The 12,389-nt window shown below is 38.8% G+C and overlaps 1 protein-coding gene across 1 annotated transcript in view; it reads right to left on the bottom strand.

Annotated features, from left to right (window-relative positions):
• Nucleotides 1-12,389, bottom strand: part of LOC109206153 (THO complex subunit 2) — a 54,935-nt gene that overhangs the window by 20,638 nt on the left and 21,908 nt on the right. The window contains exons 14-18 of the mRNA XM_019368943.1: nt 8,356-8,560; nt 8,017-8,259; nt 7,868-7,948; nt 7,664-7,783; nt 7,507-7,566 (exon numbers count right to left, since the gene is read on the bottom strand). Coding sequence (XP_019224488.1) covers nt 7,507-7,566; nt 7,664-7,783; nt 7,868-7,948; nt 8,017-8,259; nt 8,356-8,560 — 709 coding nt within the window. The remainder of the gene's footprint in view (nt 1-7,506; nt 7,567-7,663; nt 7,784-7,867; nt 7,949-8,016; nt 8,260-8,355; nt 8,561-12,389) is intronic.

The following is a 12,389-nucleotide window of genomic DNA, read 5'->3' as shown; positions in this document are numbered from 1 at the left end:
TCCGATGAAATCGTCTATTGATGCAGCCAATGTCCTTAGATGGACGGAGTCAGGGGAGCCAGCAGTAGAAGTGATTTGGAATATGATCACAGTTAATAAACTGGACAAGAGTAACAACTCAGATTTTCTTTCAAAATGTTTGATTGGAACCCTTAATGACCCTTTTAGCCCTAGCCCGAAATCTGAGGTGATTCAAACTTAGTTTACCAATAGATGGAAAGTCACTGCCGAAATCAGAGTTTCTTAGACTGCTCATAATCAGTTCTTATTTATCCTTCCACCTCAACAAGAAGCAACGAGAGTCAAAGTCGGGAAGTCGTTTTGGAATGGAGGAAGACTATTGTTGGAATGGTGCTCGCCAATGACCGGCACAAAAATGACAAGTCACAAGCAGGAACATGCATGGGTGAGAGCTTTTGGTGTCACTCTACACACATGGTCGTAAAATACTTTTCGATCCATTGGAACCTTGGTGGTGACTTTGTGGAATTCACGTAGATACAAAGGAAAAATCTCATTCTATGGGAAAGATTCTGTGTTAAAACTTCTGACACAATGGTGTTTCTTAAGCACTCCTACAGCTATCCCTTTAGTTGATAGGCACGGGGTTACTCACATGGGGAGCAGAGCAAATTCAAAATAAAAAAGTGCCCAGGAGAAACCTGACCCAGCAAAATAAAAAAGGAAGCCGAGAGGGAATTACCCGGCCTATCAGGCACAAAGTCTATCGTCAGATCTATTATTTTACAGACCCAAAACCAAAAGATACTAAAAAGAGAAAAAGGAAGGGGGACAAAGTAACAATTCTGGCAGACTAAAGGCCCAATATCCATCACTCCTAATACTATTTCCTCCATCTGGCACCAAATCCCATCCTCAACATAATGAAATCAAGAAACTCCCAATTGACATGATCATAAGCTTTCTTAAGATCTAATTTACCCAAAATCCGGGTTCCCTTTGTTTCCTTCTTGACTCAACTTACTTTGTTTGCTACCAAAGCTGCAGCAAGTATTTGTCTACCTTACACAAAAGCATTCTTTGAAGTAGACGGGCTCATCTAGATCTTCTTTTAGTCTATCAGAAAACACCTTAAATATAACCTTGCAAATGCTTCCCATTAGACTAATGGATCTAAAGTCCTTGATGCTAGAAACACCATCTCTTTTCGGAATAAGAACAATGAAGGAAGCATTGAGGCTTTTTCAAATTCTCATGTAGCCTGAACACCCTTGTTCCCCGTCATCTTTTGACTTGAATCCGACACCGAGGGATGTTTGTTGGAGGCTCTATTGACGTCAAATCCCCATAGACAGGTTCGAAACAGAAGGATGAGCCGGTCTATATCTTTGTTAACCATAAAGGTTATTAAATCGGGTCAAATTTCTTTTCCAGTTCATTAACCCAGGGGCACATACGTCCTTTTAGCCTGTCTGAAGTAGACAGGCTCATCTAGATCTTCTTTTAGTCTATCAGAAAACACCTTAAATATAACCTTGCAAATGCTTCCGATTAGACTAATCGATCTAAAGTCCTTGATGCTAGAAACACCATCTCTTTTCGGAATAAGAACAATGAAGGAAGCATTGAGGCTTTTTTCAAATTCTCATGTCTGAAAACCCTTGTTCCCCGTCATCTTTTGACTTGAATCCGACACCGAGGGATGTTTGTTGGAGGCTCTATTGACGTCAAATCCCCATAGACAGGTTCGAAACAGAAGGATGGGCCGGTCTATTTCTTTGTTGACCGTAAAGTTTATTAAATCGGGTCAAATTTCTTTTCCAGACCGGTTCATTAACCCAGTGGCACATAAAGTTTTGGCCACAAATTCCTAATTGACTTCCACAAACTAACACCATATGGACTTCACACAAGTTTAGTTGTCCATTCTTCTTCCATACCATACTTCTCCCTAACAACCTCTCTCCATAGTGATTGTACATCCGCAGCAAATTTCCATAACCACTTCACCATCAAACTATGATTCTAAACTCTCAGGTTTTCAATTCCCAATCCCCTTGTCTTCTTGCTAGTAGTAAGAGAACTACATTTAACCAAATCGAACTTGTTCTTCTTACTATTGCCTTCCCATAAAAAATTCCTTCTTAATGCATCAATTCTCTTCACTACATCCGCAGGAATTGGGAATAAGGACAATCATATAAGTAGGCATGACATCAAGTACAAAGTTGATCAAAATTAGTCTACCTCCCATAGATAGATATTGATTCTTTCAATTTGCTAGCTTCTTTTCACATTTCTCCAGCACACCATTTCAAATTCCTTCTGACTTGCTCTTGGCTCCCAATGGCATCCCCAAATATACAGTAGGCAGTTCACCTACTTTCCCACCAAGAATATTAGCAAGATTTTGTAACTCCATTACCTCATTGACCGGATAAATGAAACTTTTGTGCCAGTTTATGTATAGTCTACATGTGGCTTCAAAAAGAATGAAAATCACCCTTAATACTTTCAGTTGTTCTCTATCGGCTTCACAATAACACCTGAGTGTCATCAGCATACTGAAGGTAGGAAATCATCATGTTGCTATCAGCCCTGCAATTCACCTTGAAGCCCCTTATCCAATTGCTTGTCTGGGCTCTTTTCAACATATCATTCAATCCCTCCATAGCAATAATGAATAGGAATAGGAATGGCTTCAACTATTCTTGTATTCTCTTATTCCTAGTTCTTTATTACATGTGTCATTCGCTTCTGTTACCCTATTTCATTGTTGCTGCTATTTTTACCGTTGCTTGAGCCGAGGGTCTATCGAAAACAGCATCTCTACCTTTATAGGCTAGGGGTAAGGTTTGCGTACAAACTACCCTCCCCAGACCCCACTTATGGGATTACACTTGGATTATACCTCCGAAGAAGAAAGAAATTAGAAATTAAAGTTTCGACCAATCAGTCATTCGAGAAGTATACATAAGATCATAGATGAAGTCCTATGGAAAGGGTGAAGATCTTGAAAAGCTAATCTCCAATTTGATCTTGAGGAAGGTCGATTCGAAGAAAGAGGAGAAAGCCTATGATCATGTGTATGTGCCGTTTTGCTGAAGATCATTGAAAGAACTAGGATTAAGGGCTGATTCAATGGAACAAGACATGTACCCAATACCAATCAATGGATCACAATAGGGTCTTCTCCCCATAAAGAAGTGAGGTAAGAGAGTCGCTATAAAATTATACGTAATAATCAATGGATCACCATAGGGATTCTTCTCCCAATAAAAGTGATTGAGGCAAGAGACCCAATTTCACTTTTCTTATCCCTGTTGGTGATGCAGACCTTTAGTTTGATGATAGCGGAAGTAACATAATTTATATGGTTAAAAGACTTATAATTGAAGATAGAAGAGATATATTAGAGTGGTGCACGTAAATAATTGGGAGATATGCCGATCTGCTGATTTTCTTCTAGCTATAGAACCTTTGTTCCCTAGGACAGGTTGATTTGGAAATCTTATAGCAGTGAACATTCACAACATTCACAGTGAAATCCTGCTATGCTTCTTGAATTTTGCTGGTTCCAAGGTAGTTTTTGACCTTGGAGACAAATTCTCCCCCACAAGGTGATGTGTTTCACCAGGTTAGTCAATCCTTGTGAAGCTTGACAAGATTAGATGTTACATTTAAAAGGGATAATACTTCATTTTCAGACAGTTTATGGCTTATACATAATTTCAAATAAAAGTAGCTTGTTCTCGGTTAATGCGGACCATATTATACAGGATTTGGCTGAAGATTTTATGGTGCAATCACGAGAAGTTCCCTAAAGTATATCTGGCTTTACCCTTGGGTGCCAAACAGGACACTGGAATATGACAATATCATTGAGAAGTGCGAAAGGTAACAGGGACCAAGGAAGAAGCCATATTTGTCACATAGGGGTAGATTAAACTCTGGGAACAGTGTAGTGGATGGTACTCCTACCTATTTCTATTTGATGTCCTTAAAACCTATTCCACCAAATATTGAGAAATAGCTCAATAAATTAATAAATGTTTTTCTCAGTGCACGCAACACCAAGAAGAAGAAAATACACTTGCTAATACGGAGCACAGTTGTGAAAGATAAAAAGGAGGGAGGAATGGGTGAAGAACTTAAAGCTTCACAATGAAAGCTTGCTTCTTATTGAAGGGGCATTAGAGATATTATGAAAGAGAAACTCAGTGTAGAAATGGCATAACTACATAGTTTGGGAAGAAAAATCACAAGTGCACTAACCAATGACCACCCCACACGGAGTAGCAGTATGGAATTCAACTAGAAACCTTTGGGATGAGGTCTTAGGAATACTAAGGTTGAAGTTGGCAATGGAAGAAAGATAAGGCTGAGGTGGACAAACAATTGAATGGTACTTCTTGAGTCCCCCATTGATGGCTGACAAGATCATCAAAAGGGAGGCACTCAAGCTTGACTATACAATTGATGGGAAAGATACATACACCTTCTTCCTCTATGGATAGGGCGACGTGACACGGAATGGATAAATTAGAAAGGAGAAAAAATTGATCACAAGTCCCCATCTCAATAACCTTTCCCCTCTCGGCCTAGCAAGCAACCGTCGAAATCTATTGTGTTGTGGAAACAAGAATCGCTGACATGTCAACACAAAAAAACAAAGAACGCGCAAGTAGAGCTAGGACAATTACGGTAGGAGGTCTACCCAATGCTAGATGCATAAGCGCACAATAAATCGATATGAACATCATGAGCTGCCCCGTAATAAATCCACTTGTTACTGATACCTTCTTCTAAGTTCCTTCTTCCATAAACAGAGCTCCTATTTTCTGTCGTCAGGTGGAGAACTCGAACTCGAACGAAGAATTCTCTTTCTTCATCCTCAATCGAATCACGGTTCATGACCCAAGATTCTATTTTATCATCAACCCATCTCTTAAGGAAAGGTGACATGCATAGATAGAGACTGAAGTAAGGGTTGATCGAAAACCAAGTGGACTATGCGCCTCTTTATATTATCTTGGGCAATCGTTACCTCATGGGTTAGCTTTTAGGATTGAGTTCAACCCAAGATTTATTTCTTAAATGTGCTAATTCGAAAGATATGTTTCTAAGCAGTTTAGATTTATTTGAGAAAGAATTCAAGAATTCAGATAGCAGATTTGAAAATGGCACCTACCCTTCTTCAACAGGAACTTTAATGATTGGGAAGTAGGAAATGTTAATTCTTTGCTTCGGAAAAAGGAGTCAATGAGTGCTTGAAAATCTAACAGTTAAATAATTTGAACTGACAGCAGAGATGGCAAATTCACCGTTAAACCCTATTATCGGGTTCTTCGGAAGCAGGAAAAAGGTGAAGACACCCAATTGCAATTGATTTGGGAGACCAAAGCACCACCAGAGTAGGTTACTTTGTATGGATTATGCATGGAACATGCTTGACTCGAGACAACTTATAAAGATGTTACATACTTGGTAGTACAAGCCTTTTTTAGGTGATGATTCCATAGAACCAATTAATAATTTGATGTTGAACTGCAAACATTCATGGCAGACATTGGTATTTTTTTAAAATATAGTTGGTCTCCCTGGGTTGATGCTTGGAAGACTTCAAGCAGGCTCTCGAGATATTTATGCTTTCATGTAAGAGGAACATTATGAATGCAATAGAGAATGTAATGTGGCTTGTTAGACAATTAAGACTTCTTAAGCATATAAAAGGAGTCAAATCCATTGTTTTCTGAAATCTTTTACTACCTCTTTAACACAGATTCATTTACTCCCTCCATTTCAATTTAGATGATGTAATTTGACTTGGCACAAAGTTTAAGAAGAAAAAGAAGACTTTTGAAACATGTGGTCCTAAAAGCTTAAGGGATAAAAGCTTTGTCGGGCCATGACATTTGTGGGGTTATAAAAGCTTCTCATTAAGGATAAAGTGGGTAAAATGAAAAGTTTAAAATTAAAATGTAATTAAATATAGAAATGTGTCATTCTTTTTGGAACGGGCTAATAAGGAAAGTGTGTCATCTAAATTGAAACGGAGGGACTAATAAAATTACTCATCCAAAAGACAAAAAGAAAAAAGGAAGATAAGAAAAACAAAGGCCACCGGGATATACATTACTATCCTAAAATTATGATCTTGTTGAAGTAGGTTGAGTTCAGCAAGTATCCAGAAGTCTCACTTCATGACTAGGACTGTCAATTCACAAGTGCCTTTACAGGTTTTCATTCTTGAGGTTTTCTGTCGCGTTGCTTGTCCGTTACTCCAAGAGTTTAAGAAAGAAAAGACTTTGAAACTTGTGGTCTAAAACAAACCATAGGCTTCAGCAAAATAGGACTTTTGTGTATCATCTCGTTAAGGGCAAAATGGGAAGTTTGAAGTGAAATTGTTTCTAAATATAGAAATGTGTCATTCTTTTTAGGACAGATTAAAATAAAATCCATCATATAAATTGGAATGGCGGGAGTAACAGATTCCAGCCAAGTTTTTCTATCTTTATTTCAGCCTACAGCCTTCAGCAACACACCACCAAACAGGACATTCTTAATCTGTGCTATTTAAAGAATGTCGAATGCTAAGATGGATGTGCGGTCAGGCTAGATTAGATAAGATTAAAAATGACCAATTCGTCAGAAGGTGCAAGTAGCACACATTGAGGATAAAATGAGAGAAGGTCGCTTGATATGGTTTGGTCATGTCCTACGTTGACCTACAGATGCACCAGTCGGTAGGTGTATAATACGAGGTAGACCTAAAATAACATGGATGGAAGTTGTCTCGAATGACTTACAAACCCTTGTAATCAATGCAGACTTGGCTAAAAATAGGACCCAATGAAAGAGAGAACCCCATATAGGTGATACCTACTAGTTGGAATAGGTCTTAGACTTGGTAGAGAACTTCTATTATTTTTATTATTATAACTATTATTTATATATATTTATCTTTTTTACTTGCACTTTTATTTTAGTAATTATCATGATCTGAGTTGAGCGAAATGAAAGGAATGAGGAGTCATATCGCCAAACCCAACTTATTGGGACTGAGGCGTAGTTGTTGTTATAGTTGTTTGCTATTTTGGGGTTATGATATCCTTGTTGTGGTGCATATACAAATCAGAAAATAGGGCTTGGTTCCAAGAAAGTGGCTGATATTTGGGGGGAAAGTTGGGCCAAGAACAAGAAAAAGAATTGAGGAATTATCTTGGCCGATCTTCAACTACTAACAAGGCCCACTAGATACACATCAGTATAAACATCATTGCCAATACCAGTACTCCCCATCAAACTAGGAATTCACAAAAATCAATGCCTTTAAACCATATGAAAGATTAACAAGAATCTCAAAACTGCTGACACAAACCAACCCATTTACATACTGCTTAGCATTACATTTAAGATTTTCTAACAGGTCGAAGACATGCCACCAAGCACACATGAGAAAAATTCATAAAGAAAAGTAGAAGCGGAAATGTGAGAAGAAACAATGCCTGGACCCAAGTCAGATACTTAAAAGTGTCTACTAACCTGAGTCAGATACTTAAAAGCGTCTACAACAGGTGTAATCATATCCCTGTAGGCCTCAATCTGTACAGATGAATTGCAAGTTACATCTTAAATGTCACAACCAAAAATCTTGCAGGACTTGAAAAACATAGGCTGATAGGCTCCAATTAAATGATACCTGGTGAACGATTGTTCGCAATACTGTCATTGGATTAGCATGAGCAAGTTTGGCAACCATTCGACCGAGCTGCTTTAGATTTTCTTTTGCAAGGCGCTTCAGGATCCTCCTAGTGTCCAACTGTCACACAAAGTGATATTGCAATTAACACATCGACATGACAACAAAAACAAAAAGCTTTATTTCTAGACAGCAGAATAACACCTTTGCTGTTTGCCTTGCCGCCAAAAGCATTGGAAATTGCTCATCATCTTTCTCCCATTCGCCATATAAACGATAACGTGCCTGGCAAGTACTTTTCTATCAGACCAAATAGCAGTGAGGGCTGTAATATGAAGGTTAATTAAACCAACCTCATATGGAAGGAGATTCATTAGTTCCCAGATCTCTAGTCCAACTGCAGGATTTGCTGGTATCAACTGTAAGGAAGGAAGCAAGCATCCTCCTAATGCTTCTTCAATTCTTGACCTAGCATCCTTCAGGTGTATACGAGGAGTTTGATCTCCAATTGTAACAGTTTGGGAGATAAAACCTGCCACACCACTAGCGACAAGCTGATGTGCACAAATGTAATAACCTCTTAACACTCTGCATACCTGATTATCACGAATAAGAAAAGCCAACGTTAGGAAATGTATCAAACACTTGTATTAGAGTCCTGGTAAATACACAAAATTTCAGGGGCGCCAAACCTTCTGTAGCAACAATGTATCTCGATAAAGATGAGGTCCAACAGAAGAAAGCATCTCAAAAAGCTCTTTTGGAAGATTGATAAAAGATCTACTGCTTGATGAATTTGCCACTTCCATAGAGTCAGTGACGACTCCAGGAAGTAAACCCAAACGTTGCATCTTATGAACAAGGTCATACGGTTCAGATATTGATCTTTCAATGAGCCTGATCACATGAATGAAAAACGGAAGTATCAGCCAGCCAGATAAGTACGATGGCCAAGGCAAAGATAAAGAAACAATAGGAAGTAAACCCAAACGTTGATCTTACACAATTTTGATTTGTGCACTTTTTGCGAAAGAAAGATATGCTAGTAATTAGGTAAGTGAACTAGTGAAGAGTGTAAGAGAATGGAACAAGGAGGAGAAAGCTCGGGTTGACTATTCTCTTAGCTAACTGGATTTAGAGAGTAGAGTGTACAAGTCTAGAAAAGGAATGATATCATAGGTTACGTAATCACAACGAATTATATCCATTTGTTCCTAATTTATACACAATGTTACAATATTCCTAGCACTCACCTTTCAAGCTAGTGCATAGAAGTCGTAATTACAAAACTTGCTACATATATAAATTTGTTATGGGACCGGCGAGGTAATCGGTGAATATATCTACAAGTTGATATTTCACTTCATGAACGTTGTGGAGTATCTTTTCTGACATCAATTTCTATATGTTTGGTCCTCCCATGAAACACTGGTTTAGTTCAATAATGAAGCCAACCTACTTATCACATACGAGCTCCATTTGACTAATCTCTCCAAATTAAAACTCTTTCAAGACCTGCTTGATCCAAAATCGAAATGATCAGATTGACACTAACACGTCCTAATATTTTGTTTTTCCACTCGATCTTGCAACTACTTCATTGGTACAGCAATAGTGTCCAAGCCAGCTTGCATGTATCTTGACTATGCCACTGGGAACATGCTACCTCCCACCAACACAAGAATCATGTAACTCTTACCACTAAAGCTTAATCTTTCGAGATGACAAAGAGGCTCCACTGCCTAATGTGCAGTTGTCATGCCATCGGTCCTCATAATGTTTTCATTTCCTTGGAGATTTCTACAACAAATAGGAATCTCCGCATCCAATAACTACCACAAGGAGAATCCCGAAATTGACTAATGACACTTACTGAGAAAGCAATAACAGGTCGGAACACAGAGAGGCTCCCTGGCCTAATGTGCACTTGTCATGCCATCGATCCTCATAGTGTTTTCATTTCCTTGGAGATATCTACATCAAATAGTAATCAACGCATCCAATAACTATCGCAAGGAGAATCTCGAAATTGACTAATGACACTTACTGAGAAAGCAATATCAGGTCGGAGCACAGTAAAATAATTTAACTAGCCCAACTAATCTCTTATATCTTCCCGGATAACTGAACGGCTTCCCATGAACTGAAAAAGGCTAACACTCAAAACCCATGTGTATCAGTAGGCCTGCAATATGCCATTCATGTCTTCTTAGGAATATCGAGGACATACTTCCTTTTCGAAATGACAATATGAATCTAGATTGAGCAACCTCCATACCTAAAAAGTACCTCAATAGACCAAACTTCTTGCTCTACAAGTGCTAAAAAAGATTATGCTTCAAGCTTATGATTCTCTCCTTATCATTACTATACCTTTAACATAAACCATTATATACATGCACATAGGATGATGATAGCACATAGAATAATTAGTTTCCCTCAAAGTCATACCAAATTCCTAAATAAATGTGCTGAATTCACAAAATCATGCTCGTTGGGACTATCTCAGGCCATTAATTGATCATAGTAACCAGCAACACCATATTATTTTAACCCCTCCTAGCAACAAATCGAGCATTTACACTGTACATACTTCAACTTCTAAATCCCTTCAAAAAGTATATTTTATTATCCAACTAGTGAAGAGGTAAATGACAAACATTAGTCATAGAGGGAAAACCGACTAAAGTAATCTTAGCCGCTAGAAAAAATGCATCAATATCAAGTCCAAAAATCTATGTATAATCCTTAGCAATCAAGCTTGCCTTTAGTCGATCAATTTGCCCATCTGAGCCAAAATGTATACCCACCAAACAATCATTAGTATATTGTTTTCAAGGTAGAGAAACACGCCTCAAAATATAACTAGTGTGTAACGCAAAAATCTCCTCAATCATAGTATGTTGCCAAAGATCTTCATCTATAAGCTTTGGAAAAACAAGATGATACAGATAACACAAAGGCATAATAAGATGGTGACACGCAATAATAACTCAGACAAGTATGATTAGGAATAGGGTTACAAGTAGAGCAAATACATTCCTGAGTAGCAATTCGAGAACTCCTTTGGGGAAATAAGTCCACAACAGGCAAAGAACCTTGGCTCCAAGTGAGACTCATCTGGTTTAAAAGATAAGCGCGGACATTAATGTTACGTCAAGAGTGGTGGAGCTATAGGAGGTGAAACTACGGAAGAAGTCAAGGGAAAGATAATGTTAGAATCCCAAAAGGTGAAAATGATAAAATCGCATAAATGTGTAGGCGTTCGGGAAAAGGGGTGTGAGGTTGACTCTCAAAGAAAGCAATATTGGGAGATATAAGGTACTGTTAAAGGTTAGGTGAGCAGCACAAATATCCCTTCTACACCTTCCCACAACGTAGAAATACATGCTTCATAGCTCGAGTAGCTAATTTGTCTTTTGTCGTAGCTTTATCCCCGCACAACACTCTACCGTCTCCTTCACTTCCTCTTCCCCCATTGCCCTCTCCATCCACTCCCTATTTTCCTATCATATTTGTTTAAACATTATCTCTCTCCCCCCCCCCCCCAAAAAAAAATTAGGTCTTCAACCCGCTAACAATCATAAAGTCTATGATCGCTCTTTTTACTCCTTTTCCCTCTCATATATACATCCCTATTAACCTCTACAGACTCTGCAGGTCCTCCTTAAATTTTTGTCTCCAACTAGTTTCTTGGGCTAATGCCAAAGAAGCTAGTTACCTCTTCAAACACTCTTTCCTCTCTCTCACTTTCCTCCAACTCCCTCCCCTCTTCTGCCCTTTCTATGTCCCCGAACCCAAACTCATCTTCCACTTTTACCCTTCCAAGCACTTCTTTGTTCCACGCCTTTATATCTTTTTTTAGCAGCTTCAACTTCTTTGCAAGCTTGTGAGACATGCTTCTATCCATAATGCACCTACTCCACCAACTAGCCACTTTTCACCAAAGTCTATAGCTCGCAACCACCTGTTCTCAAATTTGAAAGGAAATGCAGTGCTTCTTCCTCTTCTTCCATCCAACATAATAGGTGAATCATCCGATGTCAGCCTCGGGAGGGGAATCTGTAGCACAATAAAAGCCAACTACTCCAATGTGGCACACTAAAAATCAATAAAGTCTCAATCTTGAAGTTGAGTCCTCGGATTTGGTCCAAGTGAAATTAGCACGTGTCAATGGGAGATTAATAAGAAAATAGTTACTAATAAACTCAGAGAACTCATCCATTGCCCGATACATCACCTTACCGCCTACCATCTCCTCTGGAATCTAATGGTATATTAAAATCCCCACCACTCAAACACTCATGGGATATTCCATTCCCCCAAAACCGCCATCATCTCTTCCAAGAAGGCACCTTCGACCCCTGCCCTATAGAACCATAAACATCCCCAAAACTCCCCTCTATCCCATTCTCGAGTTTTCTAAATCATGCAACAAACATAAGCTAACACAAACTTCATCTTCTATACCTCCATACTCTCCAACTTCCTTTCATCCCAAAGTAGTAGGATTCATCTCGCCCCGAGCCAGTATATAATCATATTACACCCACCTGCCCACACATTTCTCACAATACTACTTGCCACCGACTCTATATTAGTTTCCTATAAACAAATTAGGTCAACCCTCCACTCTTTACAAATTAGGTCGACCCTCCACTCTCTTATCCGTGTCGGGATGATGGCCCTTTTTGTTTGGGTCATTCATCCTCTCCCGGAAATCTAA

This window comes from Nicotiana attenuata, unplaced genomic scaffold (genome assembly GCF_001879085.1).
Source record: "Nicotiana attenuata strain UT unplaced genomic scaffold, NIATTr2, whole genome shotgun sequence".
In the NCBI taxonomy this organism is placed as follows: domain Eukaryota; kingdom Viridiplantae; phylum Streptophyta; class Magnoliopsida; order Solanales; family Solanaceae; genus Nicotiana; species Nicotiana attenuata.
This window is presented reverse-complemented; position numbering and strand designations above follow the sequence as displayed.